We start from the raw sequence: 27547 nt of genomic DNA on the forward strand, positions 1-27547 counted from the left end.
CTGTGGGAGAACGTGATTCTTAAAATCCTGAACTTCCACTAAATACCCCTAACACCAAAGGAGAGCCGGAAGGAACGCTCAAGGGCATTGGGGGCGAGGGGAGAGGGGAGTGGAAGGAGAGATAGAGGAAGGAGTTGGCATTTCTGTGCAGTCTCGTGTTTTATTTAAACCCTTCTCACAAATTTAAAAAATTCCACTCTATAATACATCTTTTATTTTAATATTAAAATGTTTTAAATTACTAGATTAATTATTCAGCTTTTCCTTCCCGATCTCCAGTAAAATCCATGCTCCGGGAAAGTTCAGATGTGGTTATTCAGTGGCTTGTAGTAAGTCTGCAGGCACGGGGCTGTTCGGAAGCAGAGAGGTAACTGTATGAGATATTCTCTCCCAGAGAAACGTCACTGGTGATACAGGATGACTGAAACACGTTCCTTGTCTTCCGAGAACTGGCCTGGGCGTGTGTGGTTAGAGGACAGGCACAAGGCGTGGATTGTGTAGTCACTAGTTTTCCAACCACAGTTGCTTCATAACATTTTTAAGCTTGAGTAAATTCAGCCATTCAAACTTACTCATTTGGGAGAGGTGGTTTTTTTTTTTTTTTTTTTTTTTGCCACAATACTGGTTTTGCTGGTCGCTCCACCCAGTGAAAGGATGCATCCAAGTGAGTCGGAGATGAAATGGGAAATACGGATCTGCTTCTGCCATGTGAATATCAGTTCTCCCCTTCTGCCCGTAGCGAGCTGTCTAGAGTGTGGTCAGCCGCGTGGTCCTCACGTGCGCCCTGTCTTCCGCCTCTGGTGTGGGAGGGAAGAGGAAACGCGGTGTACGTTCTGACCCTGCGGGGAGGAACAGCCATGTGGGGTGCCAGTGTGGCACCTCCCAAGGGCATTTTCTCTTCTTTTTTAAGTTTTATTTATTTATGTTGAGAGGGACAGAGATGGCGTGAGTAGGGGAGGGGAGGAGAGAGAGAGAGGGAGTGAAAGAAAGAAAGAATGAGAATATCTCAAGCAAGTGCCACACTGTCAGCTCGGAGCCCGACGCAGGGCTCGAACTCATGAAACCGTGAGGTCGTCACCTGAGCCAGAACCAAGAGTGGGACGCTTAACTGACTGAGCCACCCAGGTGCCCCCAAAGGGCAAACGTTTTCAAGGGTAACTTTGACGCAGTCTTCCTCTTTAGCCTCCCTGCACACGTGCACACTCTTGCAACTCTGCAGCGCTGGTCGCCCGCCCCGAACTGAGTGCGGAAACACCTCGACTCAAAGATAAGACAACAGTCGTCCGGGGAGGCTCAAGTGCTGGTAGCCACTCAGTCCAGCGGTAACTGCCCAAGCCCAGAAGGCACATCCTCCCACTGGGCCTGTGCGCACGCGGTCTTAGGAAAGTCTTTCAAACCGTGAGGCGATCACACCGTTTTCCTCCCTTAAATAACCCACACAGCTTTGAGTCCAGGCTTCCAGGGAACCGGGGACAGGCTCTGCCGGAGCTCTCTCTTTGGCAACTGCGGTGCCCGCCGGCCGCACTCTGCCTGGAGTTGGAGAAAGAACATCCCCTTGATCGGCAAGGCCGCCTTCAGGTAGCTGCTCCTCACGGTTCACCCCCGCCCCTGCCCCCCCACGTTTGTGGGGAGAGAACGCGCAGGGGGAGCTGCGGAGCACCCGGGACGCAGCCTTCCGGCCAGCCCTCTCCAGCCCTTGGGACTCCGCCACCCGCCACTGTGAGAAAATGTGGACGTGGGGCGGTGGGGATTTCTTTCCTCCCTCCCGTACCCAGAAGCCCTGCGTCAGCGCCTGCCGACCGCTCCGGGAGGAGTAGCGGATAAACTTGGCTCTGCGGGCCGGCCTCTTTAGTGTTCATGCCTCCGCCTGCGCTTTGACATTTGCTGTCTTTTCCGTTCTCGTTTGCGTGTCATGTAGTTGGACGCTCAACTGTCTCAGCCACCCTGGCACCCCTAAATGTTTTTAGCAGCTGGACGGTTTGACTCCCACATCGAGTCCTGAGGGGAGTTAGCTCCCGAAAACACGCCCTTTTGTGTAGAGGAGTCGGCATTACTTTGTTTTTCTTTTTTTAATTTAATTATCGTTTAATTTACATCCAGCGTTACTTCATTTGTGAATCAGGCCCGTGGCCGGTCTCCCTGAGCGTCAGCCGCGTAGCAGCAGTCTGTGGCCAGGCGCATCCTTGCTACGGATTTGGTTTTGACGACGCCACTGTGGCCTTCGGAGCCAGCCCGGCTCGTCCTTGTCCTGCGGTTGAAGGCCTCTGACGGCTCCCCCATCCTGGCACAGGGCGCTGCCTGTGAGCTTGCTGAGAAAATGTGCTTTGTGGAGCTCTGCCTCTGGGTCCCAGGGACGTCGCTGTCGCACGCTCCCGTCTTCTTCCGTTACGGTCATAGCACGGTGCCATTGCAAAGGCAGCGTGAGCACGTCCAGTCACTACACAGACATGCTGGAGCTGTCGGGCCTTAAATCGAGCGGCTGGTGTCAGAGGCTCTAGATGCGGGGCCTCAGAGGTATGATTTAAAGGACAGTACCGTTTTTGTAGGGAGAAGTAAACGTAGAGTACTTTTAAAAATCCACGGATGCCGCATCATCAAGCACTCTGCGTTCTGGATCGATACGAGATTTTCAGAAGCCGTTGTCCAGCTTCCCAGTTTGTGTCGGCTGTTTTGACGTTGCGGGAAACCCTTGGGTCGTTGGGAATTTTAAGAGAAAAATGTTACAGAACATGCCAAAATACCACGAGCAGGGATAAGAGTCACAGGGAGAAGGAGAGGGAGAGAGGGAGAGAGGGAGAGAGGGAGAGGGAGAGAGGGAGAGAGAGAGAGAGAGAGAGAGAGAGAGAGAGAGAGAGAATCTTAAGCAGATTCCATGCCCAGCACACAGGTGGATCTCAGGACCACAAGATCATGACCTGAGCCAAAATTGAGAGTCAGACGCTCAACTGTCTCAGCCACCCCGGCACCCCTAAATGTTTTTAAGTGTGACACTTGGTTGCATTATCTAACCAGTTGGATTTGGCATTGAATGTCCAAATAGACAAAAATATCTACATTACTTTCTCCTTAGGATGTAGAAGACAAAATGAGTATTTAGAACAACTTAAGAGATATTAACAACTCGAGGCAGGAAAGCTTAACTTAAAAAAAAAAAATCAGAGCGCCTGGGTGGCTCAGTCGGTTGAACGTCCGACTTCAGCTCAGGTCCTGATCTCGTGGTTCACAAATTTGAGCCCCACATCCGGCTCTGCGCTAACAACTCAGAGCCTGGAGTCTGCTTCGGGTTCTGTGTCTCCCTCTCTCTCTGTGCCTCCCCTCCTCGCATTCTGTCTCTCTCTCTCCTTCTCAAAAATAGTTGAAAACATTAAAAAAAAGTTTTTAAATCTACCTCGGGGCACCTGGATGGCTCAGTCGCTTAAGTGTCTGACTTTTGGTTTCAGTTCAGTTCATGATCTCATGGCTCGTGGGTTCAAGTCCCGCATTAGGCCCTGTGCTGACAGTGCAGTGTGGAACTCTCTTGGGATCCTCTCTCTCCCTCTCTCTCCCTCTCGTTCTGTTCCTCCCCCACTTGCGCTGTCTCTGTCTCTCTCAAAATAAATAAATAAAACTTCAAAAAAAACCCCAAACCTTCCTTTTCCTCCTGCTGGCAGAGAGGCTCGTAGGTTCTTCAAATGTTCGGGAGCAGAGAAGCACTCGTTCTCTGATTTTCTGGGAGGCACCGCCTTCCGAAAGCACTTACCACATGGGAAAAGCTGTTCTCCTGGCTCTCCCCGCCCACTTCCCCTCCTTGTCCCTCTGTCCCTCTCTTCCTCTCTCTCTTTCCTTCTCCCGCTCGCTCTCCTGTGTATACATATGTTTGACTGGAGAGAAGTGTCACTGAGTCGGCCTCAGCAGCTTTTGACAGCCTAACGTGCCCTCGTCAGAGCCCAACACTGCCTGTCGGGCTGACCACGGATTGCTGGCACCGGGAGCCTGCCATCACAGGGACACAGACTTACTTAGCAAATAAAGAGGTGACCAGGCTCCCTCAGATTGTGAAGTCCCTAGAGAAGTGATTTGGTAACATGAAAGGAGAAAAATGATGCAGGCGCAGAATGAACGTGTTAAGTGCCGAGTAGGGAGGGGCTTGGAAATTGAAATAGTTCTCATCCAGTTTCCTGCTGCCCCTTTGGCATGTTTGGGCATCCTTAGCGTTTTAATGTGTCCCCTACACACGGGACCCACCCGTGAAATACATTAGTCTTTGGGCACATCTCAGCAAAGCAGAGTAAACTTGATGTGGAAAATGAGACCTCACTTTGTAATTCTTTGTTTGCCCTTTGGAGAAGTGTGTGATTTCTTTTTGGATACTTCTCTTCTGAGGCCAAGCATTGCCAGTTACAACAAATGCATTTCATTGTGTCAAGGCAACCTGTATCTGAAGAGCAGATTTCATTCCTTTTGTTATGAACTGATTGCCTCCCCACAAAGGGTGGGCCCCGGGCCAGCCAGGAGGGCTCCGTGAAGGCGCGGAGGTGGCTGGCCGCAGTGTTAGGTGAGGTTGTTTTGGCATTTTTCCGAACCTTTCTGGTGGTGACAGATCCTACGTGGGGTGTCCCGGAGACGCTGAGGAGGCGGGTGCGTTTCAGAATGTTCTGTAGGCACATCGCAGGCGTAGAGTAGAGGAGATGAAAGGTAGAGCTCAAGAGAGCGTTCGAGTTCACATGGTGGCCTCGTGGTGCCATCATGAGAGCGCCGAGTGGGGCCAGACTTGCGGCATGACAGGAAACAGTTAACGGGACCCACACGCAGAACTGTCAGGGTTTATGTGGAATCCCTTCCTTATTGGGAAAGGCTTCTGGTGGCCCACACCCTCCCTCCCAGGGGTGTTGACTCACCTTGCAGGTGAGATGGCTTGGCCCTGCCTGGCTGATAAGGGCCTGTCATTCTTGTCTCTCCAGGGCTCTCCTTCCCTCCCCGGTTCACTTGGTTAATGAATAAGCTGAGTCATGAGGTGTAAGTAAATAAATGCCTTTATCCAATGAAAACCACATCAAAACATCCAGCAGAGACATTTAATGAAGGTGTAAATATTACAGCCCAGCATCCCGTATCTGGTTGGCTTATAAACAAACAGACTTTAAGCTTTTCACTCCTGAAACCTTTAAATCTGAAAATGGAGCTGCCCTGTCAGGCTTTTTGCAGACAGGGCTTTGGGAAGTAGAGGGAAGATGGGATGCTTGTGCTTTATCGCAATGGCACTGACATTGTGGCAGATTTAATGCTTCATAAACAGCGCAACAAGCCGCCAGTAGTATTGTCCTGGTGTGTGTGGTGTGCGTTGATACTGGGCGCATATCTGGATCTGGCGTCCGAAGTGTTAGCGAGAGCTAGTCCGGATTAGAGAACCCACTTAAGTCGGACTGCGGGCCCAGCCGCTGCCTCCAGCCGCACGCATTTCAGTTACAGGCACGCTCTGGTCGGTGAATAGGTTGTGTCTTAAAAGTTCCTTTGTTGACTAACCTTTGAGAACACAAAGCTCATTGTCGCACAGAAATGCCGTTTTGAATGGTGGGCGTCAGTGAGCCGTGGGGTGTCTCAGACTTCGGATCAGGGCCCATTTGTGGGCCAGGAAATCAATGCTGGTCGACAGCAGTATGAAAAAAGAAGGTAGAAAGAAACAGAACAGAAGACATCAGAGTGGGTTGCGTGTCGTCAAGGTGGGTATTGTTTGGCGATGCTGTCACAGCTTAAAATTTACTGCGCACTGCTGCCTTTGGAGCCCCAAGGACTCTGATGCAGGGGCGTTGTGCCCGCGGTGACTTAAGTCTGGCCATTTCCACTGTCTAACACTGTGACATCAGGCAAGTGACTCGTCTGGGGCTCCGTTTTGTCATGTTCACAATAGGGCACTTCTGTGGAGGTAGGGTTACAGACGGAGCGTGTGTTAAGATTAATATATTAAGATCCTACAGAATATAGGGTAACATGCCGGGGGTGGGAGCTAATATCACACTTTGTGCACGGTAACCGTTCCGTAAGCCATGATGATTTTTTACTTGTGCTCCTTTGTTTGGCCAGACCTTAAAGACACTGTTAGAAAATAGTGTAACTGAGGCATGTACTATTTATATTTAGTCTTCCCCGGAGTAGAATTTATTCAGTGGTCTTGACGTTTAGGGTCTGATGTTTCAAATCTGCTGTGCTGCAGAATCTCGGAGATCTTTGATTTTACCTTAAATTATTCCTGTGTAGTTGAGACATCAATCTTGATCTTCTCCCAGGGAGGATGAAGAATGGTGTAAATTACTTAGGTCTTTCAGCTGTCAGGTTGACCAAGACTAGTAAGTATGGGATTCTTCCCAAGTCCTATTTTAAGTTGTGTGTCTTAAATAAAAGGGTGGAGGCATTCTCTCTCTCTCTCTCTCTCTCTCTCTCTCTCTCTCTCTCTCCTTCCCCGCCCCCACTCCCCCTCAAAGTAACTCTCACTTTTAAACTTTGTTGGAAGTTGGTCCGCTCCTGTGTGACTCCATCGTGAAATCCCTTCTTCCTGTCTGGTCTCCACGCCTCAACACCACTTGTAAGGAGCTGTGTCAGCACTTGAGACCTGCTTTTGTTCGTTTGTTTGTGTGGCTAAGGTTTAGAGCCGCTGCTTTGTGGACGGCCGTGAGGGGTAGGTTAAAACAGTCGTAGAAGCATGGCATCAAAGTCAGGGGCGTCTGTCAAAATAGAGTTTACTGCCCAGCTCGTGGGGTTGTTTTGAAGAGAAGGTGCAGGGACGCGTCGGTAAGTCTGCACAGATGGCCGCTGTCTCAGGCCGGATCCTCATCTCGTCAGCAGCTGGCCCCACGGCTCTTCTCCCGTTCTCTCGATCTGCACCCCGGTGCTCTCAGGAAGACCCAGTCCCTCACCCAGGAAACAGCCAACTTGCGGGTGCTGCCTCCTACCCCTGGATTCCTAAAACTCTGCGCCACACCTCCCTTCTCTCAGAAGCAGATCCCATCGTGTGCCCGGGGCCCTGTGTCCTCTCCGGGGCCCTGTGCTGCACCTTGTCCCTGTGTCCACCCGTTGACTTCTTCCCAACAGCGTGGAAACCTGCTGAATCCCTTCTGTCTTTTCTTAAATTTTTTTTTTTTTCAACGTTTATTTATTTTTGGGACAGAGAGAGACAGAGCATGAACGGGGGAGGGGCAGAGAGAGAGGGAGACACAGAATCAGAAACAGGCTCCAGGCTCTGAGCCATCAGCCCAGAGCCTGACGCGGGGCTCGAACTCACGGACCGCGAGATCGTGACCTGGCTGAAGTCGGACGCTTAACCGACTGCGCCACCCAGGCGCCCCCCTTTCTGTCTTTTCAAAAGACTCGCAAGATCCCAGTTCGCCTTTGCTCCTGATGATGGCTTTCCTTCTGCAAAGTCAAGTGCCCTGCATGTGTCGCCCCGTGTCCCCCCTCACTCGGCTGTTGGTGGACCCGCGCACCACTCAGTCACTCTTGGAAATGTCCCTGTGACCTCCATGCCATAAAGCCACCAGGCTCTCCCCTCCTCTGGCCTTGGTCACTCAGTCCCCTGTCCTGTTCCTTCTTGGATTCCACAGAGCCGTGCTCTCTAGGTTAGTCCCCCTCCTCCTTGGCCTGTGGCTTCCCGGGCGCCCATGCCTGCACTTCCCCACGTGTATGATGAGGAAGTGTTGGCGTTCCTTGGAGTTCTGTTATGACTTCTTTTCTTACTTCGGGCTGTCTCCATTCCTCTTGTTCTTGCCCCATCAGGGGCAGCGGTCTTGTAGAAACACACATCAGATCACATCCCTCCCCCTGACTAAACACCCCGTGGTGACTCCCCCTGCATGCAGCATGGCCTCAGGCCGTTGCACTGTGCCCCTCACTCTAGCTTTAGCGTGGGCTCCTCTCCGCCCCCTCCTCCGTGTCTGCCATGATGGTCTTCTACTTTCTCGGCTAAGGCTGTGCTTCCTCATTCAGAGATTGGTCACTTCATGTTCCTTCTGCCGGGAACACAGTTCCCACCCCCAAGTAGCCTCCCAACATTCCAGTCTCAGGAAAGAGCCCAGTGTCTTTTCCTTGGGGAACCGTCCCTGCATCCTGGGCCTGGCCAGCTCCCCGTGGGGCCCCCAGAGCGCCTCTCCATTTCCATCCCTCCGTACACGTGTGGCGCTCTGTTCACAGTCTGTCTCCCGGCGAACACAGGGCCTGTGTCTCTGACCCACCCTCACAGCCCCGGTCGCTGAGGCTTAGAGGATGGCATGTTTGTTCCTGAATGAATGGATAGATGGATGAATGGACAAATGAGAATTTAATACATCAGTGTCTGTATTCATAAACTAATGGATGCACAAAGAAGTGACCAAGTGAGAACTAAGTACATTTGTTTGTAAAGCATTAACATAGTTCTTATAGACAGTAAATACTCAGTAAATGGGAGCTTTATTTATTTCTCGTTGACTTTTCAGCTAGGAACTACGAAAAGAAAAAGAACAAACGCAACACCAGCTGGTTAATGGAAGCAGTGTTCCTTAGTGACCTCGTTCATTGGATGCTAAGGCACTTGGCGTAGGCCTAGGCCTCGGGGGCTTAGAGCCCAACTATCACCCTCGCCCTCAAAGTCTACCTTTAGCCAGTTGGTGTTGGTCCTCCCCTCTCCTTCCCTCCTGCCCCTCATGTGAACATCCTCATGCCTGGATTCTTGCCTACCTGGCGTTTGCTACCAATCTGTTCCCTTCCTGTCCTCCTCTAGATTGTGGGCCTCTTCAGGGCGGAGAATGTCCCATTTCTCCTGCCACACCCCGGCGCCCAGCGCATCACGCGGCGCCCGTGTTTGTGAATGAATGATTGAGGTGAATGTCTGTAAAGCTGACTGTGCTGTTGTCAGCAGAGTTAGTGAAAACGATTGGATTTGTTTTGGCCTCAGTACGGTTTTGAAAAATATAGTTACAGACTTCTGGATTTTACACTTGTCGAGTACGGTTGGTATACCAGTCCCCCCGTTTTCCGTTTGGTTTCCACGCTTTTGCACGGGAAAGCTTTTGCTAGATGGCATCCGTGTTCTAAACGACGGCGTGTCCCATGAGCTAGTGCGGACTCGGGGATGTCAGGCCACGCTTACCTCGGGCACACCAAGGTGTGGTGAGTTACAGCTCGCTGATTCCGTGTCAGCTGTAGAACATCCATATGGGCCGCAGCGCCGTTCTCTTTGTCCGAACTACGTGTTTTGTGATTTAACAGCAGTAGCCTCCCTAACGAGGCACCTACTGTGTGCCAGGCCCTGTGCTAAAAGCTTTGCACGCACAGTGTCCACTCTTCTAGCCGCTTCATAAAGTAAGTAGGGAAGCCCATTTTATGGGTAAAGAAAAGAAGCCAGGGAGCACGTTAAGATTCAGGCAGGATTTGAACCCAGGCCTCTGTGGCCTCAGAACCTATGGTTTTGCCACTTCGTTGCCTTCCTTTTAAATAAGTCAGAGGTGGGGGGGCGCCTGGGTGGCTCAGTCGGTTAAGCGTCCCACTTCGGCTCAGGTCATGATCTCACGGTCTGTGAGTTCGAGCCCCGCGTCGGGCTCTGTGCTGACAGCTCAGAGCCTGGAGCCTGTTTCAGATTCTGTGTCTCCCTCTCTCTGACCCTTCCCCCGTTCACGCTCTGTCTCTCTCTGTCTCAAAAATAAATAAACGTTAAAAAAAAAAATTAAATAAGTCAGAGGGGTTTTAAGGTTTTAAGTCAATGTCATCCCATCTACATGCCAGCCTTTCCGCACTTTGCAGAGTGGGTTTTCCTTGCCATTTCTTCGGCCTTAATTAGAGAGCTGGGAGGTGACATGAGGCATGGGAGCAGCGGGCAGAGTGAGTGGCCGTCTGTCTTTAATGGAGGGGGTGATGTGGAGAGAACACGGTCACGGGCACGGCCTGCAGGTGGCAGAGCCAGGGTCATACGCACTTCCTTCTCTCAGCCTTGTCAGCACGCAGGGGCGCCGCCTGCCCTGGCGGTGAGGAGCCCTGAGCGGGCTCGGTAGCGCTCAGCTCTCCCTCCGCCTTCACATTTCTGTAGCCTGGTCCCCCGCCGCCTCTCTTACCGGCGCCTCCTGTGTGTCAGCCGCTCCGTGGGGGACCTCGGGGAAGCAGAGATGACAGCTTCACATCCCCTCTGCCTCTTCCCTCGTTATTTCTGTGTGTCCTCTTCCACAGGCCTTGAGGGCTTTCGTTTCCACCCTTTTATTAATTAATTATTACTATTTTTTAACGTAATTTTTTGTGAAGTCACCTAACAGACAGTGTGTACAGTGTGTTCTTGGTTTCGGGGGTAGATTCCCAGGACTCATCGCTTAATACAACACCCAGTGCTCATCCCAACGAGTGCCCTCCTCAGTGCCCATCACCCATTTCACCCCTCCCCTGAACCCTCAGTTTGTTCTCTGTATTGAAGAGTCTCTTATGTTTGCCTCCCCCACTCTGTGTGCGTAACTATTTTTCCCCCTTCCCCTCTCCCATGGTCTTCTGCTAAGTTTCTCCAGTTCCACAAACGAGTAGTGAAAACATATGGTATCTTTCTCTGCCTGACTTATTCCACTTAGCATAATACCCTCCAGTTCCATCCACGTTGCTGCAAATGGCAGATTTCATTCTTTCTCATTGCCACGTGGCATTCCATTGTGTATATAAACCACATCTTCTTTATCCATTCATTAGTTGATGGGCATTTGGCTCTTTCCATAATTTGGCTGTTGTTGAGAGTGCTGCTATAAACATTGGGGTACAAGTGCCCCTGTGCATCAGCACTCCTGTATCCCTTGGGTAAATCCCTAGTAGTACATTTGCTGGGTCGTCGGTTAGTTCTATTTTTAGTTTTTTTGAGGAACCTCCATGCTGTTTTCCAGAGCGGCCGCACCAGTTTGCGTTCCCACCAACAATGCTAGAGGGTTCCCCTTTCTCTACACCGCCGGCATCTGTAGTTTCTTGAGTTGTTAATTTTAGCCACTGTGACTGGTGTGAGGTGGTATATCAGTGTGGTTTTGATTTCTATTTCCCTGACGAGGAGTGACATTGAGCATCTTTTCTTGTGCCTGTTGGCCATCTGGATGTCTTCTTCGGGAAAGTGTCTATTCATGTCTCCTGCCCATTTCTTCACTGGATTATTTGTTTTTCGGGTGTTGAGTTTGGTGAGCTCTTTATAGATTTTGGATACTAACCCTTTATCTTATATGTCATTTGCAAATATTTTTATCCATTCCATCAGTTGCCTTTCAGTTTTGTTTAGATTGTTTCTTTGCAGTGCAGAAGCTTTTTATCTTGATGAGGTTCCAATAGTTCATCTTTGCTTTTAATTCCCTTGCCTTCAGAGACGTGTCAAGCAAGAAATTGCTGCCGCTGAGGTCAGAGGTGTTATTGTCTGTTTTCTCCTCTAGGGTTTTGATGGTTTCCTGTCTCACATTTAGGTCTTTGATCCATTTTGAGTTTATTTTTGTGTATGGTGTAAGAACGTGGTCCAGGTTCATTCTTCTGCATGTCTCTGTCCAGTTTTCCTAGCACCATTTGCTAAAGAGACTGTCTTTTTTCCATTGGATATTCTTTCCTGCTTTGTCAAAGATTAGTTGGCCATACGTTTGTGGGTCCATTTCTGGGTTCCCTATTCTGTTCCATTGATCTGAGTGTCTGTTCTTGTGCCAGTACCATACTGTTTCGATGATTACAGCTTTGTAGTATAGCTTGAAGTACGGGATTGCGATGCCTCCTGCTTTGGTTTTCTTTTTCAGTGTTACTTTGGCTATTCAAGGTCTCACTCTTTTAGCCTCAGCGCTTTGAAAAAATAATTTGGCCCAGTCGCCACAGCATGCAACTCTTGATCTCGGGTCGTGAGTTTGAGCCCCACTTGGAGTGTAGAGATTCCTTTAAAAAATAAAATAAAATCCTTAAAAGATAATACCGTCTGTTGGAGAATTGCCCACTGCATGGAAGGAAGAACAAGGAACCAGGAATTGTGGGTCTTGAGTCCTCACCCGGTGACTAAGGCTTCCCCAGTCTCAGCTGTCAGCAGTGCTCATGCCTTGCTTTCCCAGTGTCACTGTGAGGTTCAGGCGGGGTGACGTGCACCGATTATCACTGCCCCGGGAAGCCCGTCTTGAGAGCCGGAGCCAGAGCCTCGCTTGCAATCCGGGGCTCTCGTACACCAGCTCGGGCTTCAGCATGGACTTCTTAACCGAAGAGGTTCTGCATTTTCCCTCTCGGATGGACACAGGCTGCCAACAAGTATAAAAGCTGTGCTTCTTCCCTGCCCCTCTCCTGCCGCAGTCTTAGATTCACCTCCTGTCAAAGAACCGTGGTGGAACCCAGTTGCCAAAAACATGGCTAGGGCACAGGCCCTGCCCTCAGAGAGCACCGGGGCCTGTCGGGTAAGAGTGAGGAAAGAGCGGGCATCGAGGCTGGCAGCCGGCCACGCGAGGCTGCGGCTGACGGCCTGGACAGCACCCTAGCACGCTGGCACTTTCTCAGCAAGACTCGAGAAGGGCCTGGCTCTGGAGGGGAAGCAGGGACAGCAGAGGGTAAACCAGAGGCCGCCGCTGTCCAGGCTGGCCGGCTCACCGCCGTGACCTGTTCAGACAGCAGCGCACCTGTGTTCGGTCCCCCATTCCTGCCCTGGCCTCGGGCTGGGCCTGCTCTCTCTGATCGATGGAGGGGATGTCCACTCACAAACACAGGAAGATGTTCAGAGTGACCGTTAGGGTCGAGTGTTGGTGTTTTGTTTTGAACTCCTTTCTCTAAAGACTTCAAAGTTTGGGTTCCAGTAGAATCCAAGAGAACAGCTGCCATGCTCTGTCTGGTAAACGGGGAGAGGTGGTCAAGCTGTTGTAAACCCAACCTGGTCAAAATCAGGTGGAATGTGAGAAAACTCGTGTTTACCACGTTCATATTTAGATAAACGAGCAAACACAAAACAACATTTGGCGTCACCCTGGTGTGGGGTGACAACCCAAAATGACAGCACCGTGGTACAGGGCCCTGAGCTGCGGTCGTGGGAGGAGGAGGGAGAGGACCTCTTCCAGTGTCTGACGTAGGCAGGCATGACGGTTAAAGCACACGCTGACGCCCAGGGAGTCGGGCTGCATCTGCAGAGCGTCTTTGGCTGGTGGGTGAACGTACCGGCTTATCAGTCTTCTCTGTCAGGTACACAGAACTGTTGAGGAGAGACAGACTCTGATTCTCTTGAAAGACAGAGGTAGATGCCTGCATTAACCCTGAATGACCCCATCTAGGACCCTTGCAACGCCCATGGTGTCATGAAAAGAATGTAGGCTTTGGTCTGAATCCTAGCCCAAGCACTTCAGGTCCTTGGGCTAGTCCCTTGGTCTGAGCCTCACTTTCTTCACCTGTGTAGTCAAGATAACGCTCACAGGATTCCCCATGCCTGGCGGAGGGAGCATCCAGTAAATTTCTCCTTCCCGGAGCGATTAGACTAGTAAGAACGAAGCGTGAGACATTGAGAACTTAATGTCCGCTGCGGATGGCCGTTGCAGACGCCACACGCGGGGCTGATGGTACACCTCACCGACCTCAGCCGTCAGGTGGCCAGGTGGCACTGATGTGCCTGGCTTCCTGAGGAAGTTTGGAGATGCGGCACTGCCGTGTCACCGAGGACATTGAACCTGGAGAGACTCCCACCTTGTCTTTGAGACACCTTCCAACTTGGAGCATCTGTCCTAGAAACGGCCCTTCGTACTTGGATAGGGTAAACTACAGAAAACCTGAAGAATTTGTTTGTTTCAGATGTAAGGAACATCTGTGAAACTGCCACTCAACCAGGGACCTAAACTGCTAATAAATTACATCTTTCTGTTGTTCCTCCTGGTCCCATCCTTCTGGTTCCCTGCTGGGGGTGACTGCTCTCCTGAAAACTGTGTTGATCATTTTCTTGCTTTTTTGTTCTCTGTCTCTCTGACTGTCTCTGTCTTTGTTTCTCTCTCTCTCTCTCTCACACACACACACGCACACGCACACACACACACACACCCGCACACCTCCTGGGATATATTTTTTGTTTGTTTGATTTTTGTTTTAGAACACAATAAAAAGGTGTCATTCTGCAAATGAACTTCTAGGACTTGAATTTCTCATTCACCATTACATCCCTAAGATCCATCCATTTTATTTTTTTTTTTTTCTTTTTTTTTTTTTTTAATTTTTTTTTTCAACGTTTATTTATTTTTGGGACAGAGAGAGACAGAGCATGAACGGGGGAGGGGCAGAGAGAGAGGGAGACACAGAATCGGAAACAGGCTCCAGGCTCTGAGCCATCAGCCCAGAGCCTGACGCGGGGCTCGAACTCCCGGACCGTGAGATCGTGACCTGGCTGAAGTCGGACGCTTAACCGACTGCGCCACCCAGGCGCCCCCATCCATTTTATTATATGTTGTTGTAGTTCATTTGTGTTTAGTGATACATAGCATTGCATTGTGGGAATATACCACAATTTGTCCATTCACCTGCTGATGGACATTTGGATTGCACCTTCCTTCCTTCCTTCCTTCCTTCCTTCCTTCCTTCCTTCCTCCTTTCCTCCCTCCCTCCCTCCCTCCCTCCCTTCCTCTTTCCCTCACTGCCCCCCAGCTGTTAATAACCAGTGTGTTCTTTAAAAAAAAAGAATCCTTGTATTTACCTTGTAATACGTAGTATTTTATATTTAGGAGTGGAATTGTTGGGTCATAGGGTATGTGCATCATGGTCCACTTCAAATGAGAATGCTAAATTGTCTTCCATAGCGGTGGTACCAGTGGAGAGCCTATTGCTCCACATCTTCCTCATCATTGCTCTTAGTCTTTTCTGTTTTTGCCAACAAAACAGGCACAAAGTGAGATCTTACTGTGCTCATAATTGACTTTGCCTAAGCTTGAGCATCTCTTTAAATGATTATTGGCTTTCTGTGCTTCCTTTTCTGTGAAAGGACTGTGCGTGCTTTTCATGTCTTTTGCCCATTTTTGTGTTGGGTGTTTTCTTTCTGATTTGTAGGTGTTTTTACGTATTCTGGTGCTAAACCTTCACCAGTTCCACGCATTACCAACATCTTCTCCCAGTTTGTGGATTGGCTTTGCTCTCTAAAGTGTCTGCTGATGGACAGGTTTTTATTTAATGTAGTCCTACTAACTGACCTATTTTAATGCTTAACGTTATTTGTGTCTTCATAAATTCTTTCCTGCTTCAAGCTCAGAAAAGATATGCACTTATATTTTCTTTTCAAGTTTTCAAAGTTTGCTTTTGACATTTCATTTCTTCATCCATCTGGAGTTGATTTCTCAGCGTGATGTGACTAAGAATCCAATTTCTTTTTTTTTCCTATGGATAAACAATTTTTCCAACTTTTCCTTTCCCACATTTTCTGTCATGCTGTCTCTGTCAAAAATCAAAGTTTCAAAGATGCATCAGTCTGTTTCTAGGCTCTTCTGTACCCTTGGTCAGTTTGTTGATCTCTGTACCATTTATACACCATCTTAGTTACTTTGGCTTAAAGGAAGCTTTTGTAGCTAGCAAGGCAAGTCCCCCTTCCTTATTCTTCTTCAGAAATGTCTGGGCCATTGTTGGCCCATTTGTTCTTCTGTTTAACTTTTGGAATCAACCTTTCCAGTTCCACAGAATAATTGGGGTATAATTTTTGTAGAGTAAAAATACCCTCTTTGTTGCGCAGCTCTGTGTTTCAGCAAATGCATATAGCCCTGTAACCACCACCGCAATCAAGATATAAGACTGTTCCATCGCCCCCCAAAATTCCCTCATCCCCTTTGTACTTCACCTCCTCCCCCAGTCCCTGACTAACCCTGTTCTGTTTTCTATTGATATTTGTTTTTAATTTCATTTTTAATTTTTTCGATCTTTTATTAAAATGTGGAATTAAGTCTATAGATCAAGTTAGGAAGGAATCTATATCTTAAGTCACCTGATCCATAATCTTAACATATCCACCAACTTCGTTGGAGAGGCTTTGCGTGACAGTAATAGAAAGTTCTTAAATTTTTAGGGAAAAATCTAAACATTCTTTAAAACCCCTAGTAAAGGAAGCATTTTAGAAGACAACCATCAATCTAAATAACCACATAAGTACATACAAATATATGGCAGACACATGGTGGTATCACCTAAAAAAGTCACGTTTTGGTTCCACACCAGCTTTGTCACTTGCCTACAAGACCTTAGGCCAGCAGCCTGGCTTCCCTGATGTCAGTCTCTGTCCCTGGGTGGTGACTAGAGCATCCCTTCCCTGCGGGGCCCCCGTGAAGATGAAATGCTGTAATGCGTGCCGGGTGTCAGGAGATGAGCGGGCCAGGGGAAGCTGTGGTGGGCGGGGCTGCCCTGGCTCCCCTCCAAGGAGGCGTCGGCATGCGCGCTTCCCCAGAGGCTCTAACCAAGTGGCACCACCAAAAGGTGGCCTTGAATCATTTCCCTGACAAATTTGGAAAAGGTTAGTATTACCGCGCGGCTCGCTACATGCTGCTGCTGACAGGCGAGCTGGAACCACTGGAGGACACAGCTGACAGCCAATTCATTTTGCTGATTCATCCGTTCGAGGAGGGGTGGCTGTGAGCCAGAGCTTGGCTTCCAGATGAAAGGCCGCGAGCTCTGGAGCTGCTGGGACGTGAAGGAATGCTGGTAAATGACTGCCATGTGAAGGCCAGCGGTGAAAAGTGGCTTGTTATTTGTTTCCCCTTTTAAGTGATCCCCATTCCACATGTTATCGGGTAAATTCCCCACCGTGGTCAGGGGCTTGTTTGTAACATTTGTCCGTGGGGCTGCGCGCTGGATTATTGGAAACGACCAGATACTGTTAAATAGATCATCTTGGCTCCTTTATGACCCTATCATCACCTTTGCTTTCATGGGGAATATTGACTCAAGCCTACTCTTTTACTTGGGAGTCCAAATGAAACTCGAGAGAGGAATCATTGCAGATGTCATCCCTTTGGGGCAGGCTCGCAAAATAAACCTGCTGGAAGAAGGAATGGAACTTAAGACAAGGAAATTCGGGAGCTGCTCATTGGCCGACCATCAGGACCGAACAGTGATGATAGAATCTTTGGGTTCTCGTCATAGATCACGCTGAAAGTTTAACCCGTGTCAGTAAGGTGGTCTTACGCTTCCAGTGAAATCCCCTCCACGTGACGTTTGCATGTGACAGGATAAGCTTCAGAGAGTGGAAATTGTGTCTCATTCTCCCGAACATCTGACACGGTCCCCGGGACAGCGAGCAGTGGCCAGGTGGGAAGCATGGGTGGTTGATGTGTATTGGATGTATAAATGGTCGGGTGGTTAAGTGAGCGGAGAAAGTCAGAAATGCAGTCCACTGAAAGCAGCAGAAGTAGCTGTCCCATGGAGTAAGATTTTCGAGAAAGGATCCCGTTTTCTGTGGTTCTGTGCTCAGAGTGACTTTGGCCGGTAGTGCCTCTCCAAAACTGGATGCTTCTTCTGTTTATCTTCTGGCGAGTGAGTCAGGGCACGCCGCCTTGAGCACACATCTCAGCAACTCACTCTCCTTCTCTGGGAGACTCGCTGTAATAGGGAAGTTCTGTAATACTCTGAGGGTCCTCCCTCCCACCTTTTTTCCTCTTTAACTCTAGAGTGATTATTTGAAAAGTTACAGCAAACTTCTTAGTAAAAATATGTGTTTTTCTTCAGGAGTGGAGTTGGGTTTTTTTTTTTCCTTTCTTTCTTGTTTTGTTGTTATGTTTTGCTCCTCAGATGGCTAAACGTTTAGGGCATGACATTCTGTAAACCACTGCTGTGCTTAGAAGTTTTAGGCAAATCTGGCCCACTTAGAGCGAAGGTGAGAAGCGTTAGGTGTCAGATATGTGGAGCCTCTGCCTCTCGTACAGTTGTCTTTCCCTCTGATTTAAGGTCCCCGATGTCCTGGAGTCCCCTGTCTGGTTCTGATGTGCTCACGGGCCGTGCGTGCGTGTCACTGCCGTGCATTTGTTTGCGTGTTATTTAGTGAGAACTACTCCGCACCCAGGACGTTGCCAGGAGTGGGGACACGGACCCTCTTGTAGACATCATGGTGCTTTTGCAGCTGTCCAGGTAGAAGGTCTGCCCTTAACGGCCCCTGCCGGCATGGCCAGGCTCTCGCCGTCTCACCGCCACTGTGGGCAGTCACTGTTGGTGGTGACCGTGGGCTCGGAGAGTCTATGCGCAAGCTGCAGAAGCCAGAACCAGCAAAATGGCCACCCGGCCACCAACAGGTCTTCCCCGGGTCGTCGGTCCCACACTCCCAGAGCGTTCTGTCCACCAGCGTCTGAAGAGCAGGCAGCGAAGACTGTAAGAAAACTGACCTGGCCTTAGTGAAATGTCAGCACTAAGGAGGGAATGAGCTCCAGCTTCCAAGCGCTCCCGCCAGCCAGAGGCACATTGCAGAGAATTAGCAGTCTTTCGGTGTGGAAGGAGGAGAGGCGTGCTTGTGGGGATATCTTGAATTTGCACAGTTGAAAGTGACGTGCAGAGTGACAAGAAGGGCCCTGGCCTTCGGGTCCAGGCAGCCTGGTGTTGCTTCCCAGCGCTGCCACCAGCCCGCCGTGTGGCCTGTGGCAGCCACCCAACGTCTGTGCCTCGCTTGCGAATGTGTTGTGAGGTTAGACATCTCGTATGGAAGGCACTGGGCACAGACATAGGGTAGACCTTCCATATCGGACACGGTGGTCTCAGCTCTGCTGTCAATATTGCTTTCATTTTCATTTTCACTTTCTAACAAGGAGCAGTTTACAGTTTTCCCTTAGTGGGTTTTTTTTCCTCCCATTTTCTTACTCTGAAAATGAGTAATTTTCAAGCCAGTAATGTTACCTGCAAATGCACTTTACTTATCTCATAATGGTTCTTTATAGTTTACAGAGCACTTGCACAGAATCACAAAGATTGGGGTATGACGGCTCTCTTTTCTCCCAATGAGAAAACAGATTTGAAGAGCCTGTGGGACATTCCCGAGGCCACCTGGCTTCTAAATGGCACGGCTGGGGTCAGAACTCAGACCTGAATCCCTGGTTGCTTTTACTACCTCTGGCCACCTTTTGAAAGTGACATCTCCAGGGCAAGGCTAGACATTTTTACATGGATTTTTTTTATTTTCCTCGTAGCCGTCAATACCAGCAAATACGCGGAAAGCTATCGGATCCAGACCTATGCTGACTATGTGGGAAAAAAACACGAGGAGAAGCAGATCAAGAGAAAGTGGACAGAAGATAGTTGGAAGGAGGTTGAGAGAAAGCGGTTAAACACTCAGTGCATATCCTATGCTCTGCAGAATCACTATCACCACGCCAATAGGTAAGAGTTCTCGGTGCTTGATTTAAACGGGCAGAGTTGTTCTAGCAATGGCTTTTCTTGTTCTCACAGGACTAGAAGTCATAATTCTGACTTGTGAGAAAGAGTGTTTTCTAACTCTCCACGTCATACCAGAAGTTATTGCCACTTTCATTCCTTCCGCGCCGTGTAGACCCAACTCCTGTGCTTAACACTCACACGGGCCCACTGAGGCAGACCGGATACGTGTTCTTCCCAATTGAGGGTGCGGCAGCTGGGGCTCTCTGACCTGCCCGCCAGTCCAGTGAGAGAACCAGGATCAGAGCTGAACCCCTTCCGTGTCCAGTCTATGCCCCCTTCCTCCCCCCGGTCCACCATCGTGCCCCTGCCTGAGTGTCCGGCCTCCTTGCAGATCCCATGGAGACACTGAACCACATCCCTGCTGTAGAAAGAGAACTTGACTTACTTCCCCTCATGACCCATAACCCTTCCTTCAGAAGATATAGGCTGGTCACATGCTGTCTCTTAGTAGAAGGACAAAATACAGGTGTAGAAAACCAGGAGGGAAAGTTCATTACAGAAAACGATGAAGATTAGAAAAGTGTGAACTTAAAGAAGAAAGTATGAGCCATAATCCCACCACCCAGAAACAATCACTGTTAATATTTTGGATTGCCCTCCATGTCTTTTTTCTTTTTGTTTCTTTCTTTATTTTTTAAGAGTGTGTGCGAGCAAGGGGGAGGGGCAGAGAGAGAGAGAGAGAGAGAGAGAGAGAGAGAGGGGCTGAGGGGCAGAGGGAGAGAGGGAGAGAATCTTAGGCAGCCTCCATGCCCAGTGCGGAGCCCAAAGCTGGGCTCGATCCCACAACCTTGAGATCATAACCCAACCTGAAATTGAGAGCCAGATGCTCAACCAACTGGGCCACCCAGGCCCCCTGATCCTTCATGCATTTTAAGTGGTTGTTTAGAGATTTTAAAAATTGAGATATAATTAATATATAATAAAATGCACAGGTCTAAGATGTTTATTTCAGAGTTGTTTTTTTTTTTTAAGGAAAAGATTTTTTTTTTTTTTTAAGTTTATTTCTTTTTGAGAGAGACAGAAAGAGCACAAGCAAGGGTGGGACAGAGAGAGGGAGAGAGGGAACATCCCAAAATGGCTCCATGCTGTCAGCACAGAGTGTGACCCAGGGCCCCGTCCCATGAACCGTGAGATCATGACCTGAGCCAAACCGAGAGTCGAATGCTTAACCAACTAAGCCACCCAGGTGCCCCCTTCCTTTTTTTTTTTTTTTTTTTAAACAGTTAATACTTTTAAAGAAAATAAGGGTCTAAAACATGATAAAAATGGCATACGTATACTCACAAAAATTCAGGCCTTCCTAGTTAAAGGTACAGTTAAGATTGTGGGGGCCCTTATGGTCGAGAGGAAGGACCCCCGCAGCTGCGTGCCTCACTTCTCTCAGCCTTAGCCAGTGGACTCCGAGACCCTGGGAGCGCTGTCACCACCGCTGAGCTTCTCCCGGGGGCTATTAGCAGTGCTGATAGAAATGGACGTTAGTTTCTCCAGCTGCTTGCATTGGTAAGGCACATGCTTCTTTTCTTTCCGGTGAGAGATTCAGTGTCCAGAATATTCAAGAAGTTTAGGTTGATAACTAGACAAAACTAGGGCTGAGATTCTGAGAAACTGGACCGGACATAAATTTGCTTGAGGGAGAGATTTGGTTGGGCAGCATGAAATCTGAATAAATAAATACAGGTTAGCATGGTGTCTGAAGAATCCTTCTTTACAGTAGATACTTAAACACTTAAAATCTCCCTAATAGGTATTTAGTCCCCATAAATAAACACTGATGCTCGAAAGATTCCTGAAAGGCAGGTGCTGTTACCATTCTCATTTTATCAAGAATGTTCTGTAATTAGAGAAAAAGGTTTTCCAAAGCCACTTTGTCCTCAAAGCCACTTTGTCCTCAAAGCCACCTTGCCCTTTCGAGATTTGGGTCGGTCTTATCTACAGATTATTTGCAATTTGGCATTTTTCACCTGTTGGGAAAAACCCTTTGGCTCGTCTCTTCTTTCTAGTCTTTTCTGTCTGTGAGACTCCACTGCGGCCTTCCTTGACAATGTAGTAGCTCCTGGGAATTCCTGCTTATGTAAGAAACGCTAAAGCATACATCAGAGTTACGGTTTTCAGATTCCACATGATTGTCGTCAAAAGTTAGGGCTTTCTCCAAGTGACCAAATGAGCTTATTACAGTAGGGAAAAGGAGGGGCTGCCCTTTAGAGACCAAGAATTCTGATTAACCTGACTGTATTCCAGGACCCATTGCTTTGTCACACTGCTGCTTGCACATTTACTTATAAATGTGGGACAGGTGTTTTCTCTGTTCCTACTGAAAAATGCCCTGGAGACAGCAGGAGCCATGGAGTGGTGAGGCCATGGAGTGGTGAGGCCATGGAGGGGCGAGGCGGCTGACTCCCCAGGCAGCTAGCAGACAAGGGTTCTAGTTCAGGCTCTGCCGGTACCTTGGAAATGACATCGTTCACTCTTCCCTTTAGTAAATACCCTTCCAGAGCCCAGTATCTGCCTCTGTCTTCTCATCTTAAAAGAGGCATTTTGTTAAAGTCCATTTGGCTCTTAAATTCCAGATGTATTTACTATGTACAATGCGAGGAAGAAATGGACGCATGCTTTGGAGACCCTTTGACTTTCTCCTCAGGGAGCAAGTAGCTTCTTCTCAACCTGTGAATGAGAGTGCTGAAAATGCCCCTGGTTGGAGAAATTTTAGATAAGGAACATATAATAAAGACCAGGATGGGTGAACCAGTGTCACAAGCAGACCTACGAATGCCTTTTACTACAATGAAATCGTAAACGACGGTGCACCAAATGCAGAAAAGATCCTTGACCATTTCAGTGGGCACTGCCTTTTAACCTTCTCCCTGCCGCCTGTACCTACTCTAGAATTTCTCAGAAGCTCTTCTCCTTGTGATCCAGGATGATCAGAAACCACTAGCCCGTGGTGCATGCGACTGGGTCTCAGCCCTTTTTGTCCTCTGTGTCTTGGTCCTTTGCTTACACGTTCATTGCCTTCCCGCTTCTGTGACTTAGAGGGGTGGCCTCTCGCCTTCAGGCCCCCTGCACCCCTCCCACTGTCTCAGAATGTCTCTGTAACCGAGCGCCACCCATTTTACCCTGGTGGCAGCTCACTCTCAGAGACTGGGCAGTGCATCTGCAAGCTCCTTGTTGACCATCGCTTGCTTCTTTTTTCTTGCCCTGGCTCCATTGGTCCACGGCAGAGATCTTCGTTCGGCTTCTTCTTCTTCTTTTTTTTTTTTTAATTAAAAAAAAAAAAAAAATGGAAGTAGGGACACCTGCGTGGCTTAGTAGGTTAAGCATCCAACTTCAGCTCAGGTCATGATCTCGCGGTTCATGGGTTCGAACCCCGCGCCAAGCTCTGTGCTGGCAGCTCGGAGCCTGGAGCCTGCTTCGGATTCTGTGTCTCCCTCTCCCTCTCTCTCTGTCTCTCTCTCTCTCTCTCTCTCTCTCTCTCTCTCTCTCTCTCTGCTCCTCCCCCGCTCATGCTCCATCTCTCTCTCAAAAAAATAAACATTAAAAAAAATGGAAGTGTAGTTGCCATATGATATTATATTAGTCTCAGGTGTACAATACAGTGATTCAGTACATGACTGTATCCATGACTCAGTGCTCATCATGATAAGTGTAGTCACCATACAGCGTTATTACAGTGCTGTTATCTGTATTCCTTTCGCTGTGCCTTACACCCCCGTGACTGGTTTGTAACTAGAAGATCGCACCCCTTAATCCCTTTCCCCTGTTTCGCCCATTCCCCCACCCCCACACCCCTCTGGCAACCACTAGTTCCTTCCGTTCAGCTTTAACTGCTGCTGCTTCTCCTGGAGGAGATGCCATTGTTTTCCTTCTTGTCTGCTTCTGGGTTCTGTACTTTAGGAACAGACGTGACATCCAAATGACGTTTCCCCAGTTTGCATGTTCCCTTGGATAGACCTTACACTTCCTGAAAGGGCTCCTGAAGTTTTCTCGGCTAGCCACCTCGCAACCCTTCCTGTATTTGGGAAGGGCGGGTGTCGGCAGATTCAGTGTCGAGCCTGTGGGTTGGGTACGTTTGAGCAGAGATAATGTTTCTCATGACACTTTTTAAACCATTGAAATGATAAACGCACATAATCTTTAAAGATTTGCCTAGGACAGGAGTATATAAAATGCAAGAGGAGAGAATCGTTGCTCCTCCCTCCCCGCCTCTTCTTCCCAGTGCCTGCTACTCTTCCATTTTCTTTCTTTCTCTTTTTTTAGTTTATTTCTTTATTTTGAGAGAGAGAAAGAGAGAGAGAGAGAGAGACAGCGTGGGGGAGGGGCATAGAGAGGGAGACAAAGAGAATCCCAAGCAGGCTTTGTACTGTCACCACTGAGCCTGACGCAGGGCTCGCATTCACGAACTGCAAGATTGTGACCTGAGCTGAGATCAAGAGTTGGACGCTTCCCTGATGGAGCCATCCAGGTGCCCCTTTTCCCTTTTCTTTCGGTGGTTTCCGCTCTACCTCTCTTACTGACTTTGACCAATATACTTTGCTCAGTTCTATAAAAGACAAATTCAGCGTGTGCATATTACCTTCCATCTCTCTGTTTCTCTTGTCCCCAGGGTTCGTTATATTATTTATACCGTTCACTACTTTTTTGTGTCTCTACTTTTGTGCTCTTTTGAGAAGTGGATTTTAAGAGATGGCAACAGGCATACGTCCTGTTTATATTATGATTATGTAAATGCAATTCTCTGAAGGAAAAATGTTGCAGCAGGGCCCACGGGGAAGAAAGTGTATTGCTGTGTCATAAAACTTTGCTGTCCAACCAAGAATCTTCTAAATATCCCAGGCTTTTTTGTGTAGATATTTTTGAGAGAAGCAGTTTCCTTTTGCTTGAGTGATTTTGATTTTTTTTTTTTTTTGCATATATAGTGTATGGTTAGTAAACCCTATGAAAATGTGTCTGTTTCACCTTCATAATTGATAATGTTGCTGGATAGAGAATTCTAGATCATAAAATTTTATCCTCTCAGAACTATAAATACATTGCTCTTCCCACTGTAATCAATAATCTGCTTTCCTGTTTTCCTTCAAGGCAGGTGCCACGTTTTCTGTGTCTTTTTGTCTCTCGCACCTACCCTAGAGTCTGACCCAGAGTTACATTCGCAGACGTTTTTGTGAATTAATGGATGAATAAGTACTGGAGTGTCTGTTTCCTCAGTGTGGGCTCTGGGCTAGGTCATGTTTTCGCTCTTGTGATGCTCACAAGAAGCATCATGAGGGAGGTGAGGTCTGTCCCCCTCTCCCAGAGGCTCAGGGAAATTAAACAGCTCTTGGCAAAGATGTGGGTTTGATACCAGGATTATCTACAGAGCCCTGTTCTTTCCACCATGTCCCTCCCCACCCCCCTACATCTTCCCAGATCTGGTAGATCCAGTCCTGTCCTCAAGGGAAGAAAGGACTCAAATGATTGCCTCTAGGTACGTGCCACATAGGGGACAATTGTCTTGACTATAGTCCCCACACCAGCAAAGAAAACATCTTAAGAGCTTGTATCTTTTCATTTAAAAGCAATATCCTGGGAAGCACAAGAGAGGCCCTTTTGGATTTCTGCTTAGAAGAATCCCAAAGCTTTCGTTACAGAAAAATCTCAAGCATAAACAAAAGTAGTAAAAATAATATAAGAAAGTCTTAGCGTGCTATCACAGAGTGTCAACAGTTAGTGTGTGGACGGTCCTGTTTTAATTAATACTCTTTCTCTCCTTCTCCCTTCTGGTCATTTTGAAACAAATCACAGACTATTGTTTCAGCCATAGGTCTATGTAAGCGTGTATCTAAAAGATAGGCAGTCACTTAAAAACAGAACTACATTGCTAGTAACAACAAAAAAATTAACAATGACTCCCAAATATCAGAGAGCCGGTGTTCAAGTTTCCTGCTCACTGATTATTTTATTTTTATTTTTTTAACTTTTAATTTTTTAATTTTTAAATTTAAAAAAATGTTTTATATTTATTTTTGAGACACAGAGAGATACTGAGCATGAGCAGGGAAGGGGTGTGGAGAGAGGGAGACACAGACATCGAAGCAGGCTCTAGGCTCTGAGCTGTCAGCACAGAGCCGGAAGTGGGGCTCAAACTCATGAGTTGTGAGATCATGACCTGAGCCGAAGTCAGACACTTAACCGACTGAGCCACCCAAGTGCCCTACAGATTTTTTTTTAACAATTGTTTTGTTTGAGCTCTAGTTTCCAAATAATTTGTGTATTACATTTGGATGATATGTCTCATCTTCTCTCAATTTAGAATCCCCTCTGTGGATTCTCCCCCAACCCCCAGTGTGCTTAAGAAGGTAGGTTGTGGGGCGCCTGGGTGGCGCAGTCGGTTAAGCGTCTGACTTTAGCCAGGTCACGATCTCGCGGTCTGTGAGTTCGAGCCCCGCGTCGGGCTCTGGGCTGATGGCTCAGAGCCTGGAGCCTGTTTCCGATTCTGTGTCTCCCTCTCTCTCTGCCCCTCCCCCGTTCATGCTCTGTCTCTCTCTGTCCCAAAAATAAATAAACGTTGAAAAAAAAAAAAAAAAAAGAAGGTAGGTTGTTAGCTCTGTAGAATTTCCCACATTCTGGTATATTCTTTTAAGTTTAACACATCCCCTGACTACTGTATTTGAAATGAACTGGTAGTGAGATTTACAAACTTGATCAGATTCAGGACTGAACTCATGGCAAGAATATTTCATAGGTGGTGATGTATTTTTCCTATAACATCACATTGGGTGGCACCAACTGTCTACTTGTCTGTCTTTTTGTGATAAGATTGATCAGGTGGCTTCAGATGTTGCCATCCTGGTCCATCCAGTGTAAAGTTCCCTATAAGCTTTTTACCTGATGGTTTTACTGACCATTAATGATCAAAGGCTACATTCATTATTTCATTAAGGATGCAAATGGTAATATTCTAGTTTACTTCATTTCTTATCCCAAATGCTCTTACTAAATTAAAAAATTTCTGGGGTGCCTAGGTGGCTTAGTCCAGTAAGCATCTGACTCTTGATTTCGGCTCAGGTCATGATCTCAGGGTTGTGAGATCGAGCCCCTGCATCGGGCTCCGTGCTGCTCATGGAGCCTGCTTAAGATTCTCTCTCCCTCTGCCCCTCCCCTGCTCACTCACTCACTCTCTCTCTCTCTCAAAATAAAATAAAAAATTTCTTCTCATCATCTCTTTGGTTACCTGGAGATACAGTTCATATAGGAAAAGCAGAATAAATTGTTTAATCTCCCCCCCCCCCAAAACACCTTGTACAAACCAGTTTTCAGGATAATTATTTGGTTTCCTGTCACCTTCTAACAGTGGGCAATGAGATTTTGTTTTATTTGTTTGAATCATGAGGTTTCTAAAATACATATGTTTTATGTATTTTAGTGCATTACAGTTGCTGTTTTTTTTCTTAATGTTTATTTAATTTTGAGAGAGAGAAAGAGAAAGTGAGCATGTAAGCAGGGGAGAGGCAGAAAGAGAGGAAGACAGAGAATCCCAAGCAGGCTTCTCGCTGTCAGCACTAGCCTGATGCGGGGCTCGAACTCAGGAACTGTGATATGACCTGAGCTGAAATCAAAAGTCAGAGGCTTAACCGACTGAGCCACCCAGGTGCCCCACTGTTGCTGTTCTTTTCGATGCTCTAATTGTCTCGTTTCTGAGCACTGGAAACAATTTTGAGTTGTCTCTTGAGTCTTCTGGTACAATCCCAGTAGCCTTTAATAGCCTCTTTCACTGCTAGTATTTTTTATCCCGGGCTCCTCTGTGTATTTCCTACCTTATGTTTAGAATCAGCCATTTCTCCAAGGGGCCTGTTCCTTTTGATGGAAAATGGTATTTAGAAACCGTAATCTGGGTTCTCAGGGTGTTTATTGATATTGGATTCATTGTTGTTTATAGCCGTTTTGAATTAAAAGGGCTAACAAGGAAGTCTTCCTTCTTTCTTTCCTTTTTCTTTTAAAAATTATTTTATACTGTTATTTCCAATACCAGTTAGACCCCAGGACTTCTTTAACTTTTTAAGATTTTGTTTCTTTTTTCTTTTTCTTTTTTTTTTTTTAAATTTTTTTTTTCAACGTTTTTATTTTATTTTTGGGACAGAGAGAGACAGAGCATGAATGGGGGAGGGGCAGAGAGAGAGGGAGACACAGAATTGGAAACAGGCTCCAGGCTCCGAGCCATCAGCCCAGAGCCTGACGCGGGGCTCGA

At 47.8% G+C, this 27547-nt stretch overlaps 1 protein-coding gene across 3 annotated transcripts in view; it reads left to right on the plus strand.

The window, feature by feature from the left end:
- PARN (poly(A)-specific ribonuclease) overlaps nt 1–27547 on the plus strand; it is a 167527-nt gene that overhangs the window by 106318 nt on the left and 33662 nt on the right. For all 3 annotated transcript variants that reach the window (XM_047838673.1, XM_047838674.1, XM_047838675.1), the window contains exon 22: nt 19080–19269. In XM_047838673.1, the coding sequence (XP_047694629.1) occupies nt 19080–19269 (190 nt within the window). The remainder of the gene's footprint in view (nt 1–19079; nt 19270–27547) is intronic.

The sequence above is a fragment of the Prionailurus viverrinus genome, chromosome E3 (assembly GCF_022837055.1).
Source record: "Prionailurus viverrinus isolate Anna chromosome E3, UM_Priviv_1.0, whole genome shotgun sequence".
NCBI lineage: Eukaryota > Metazoa > Chordata > Mammalia > Carnivora > Felidae > Prionailurus > Prionailurus viverrinus.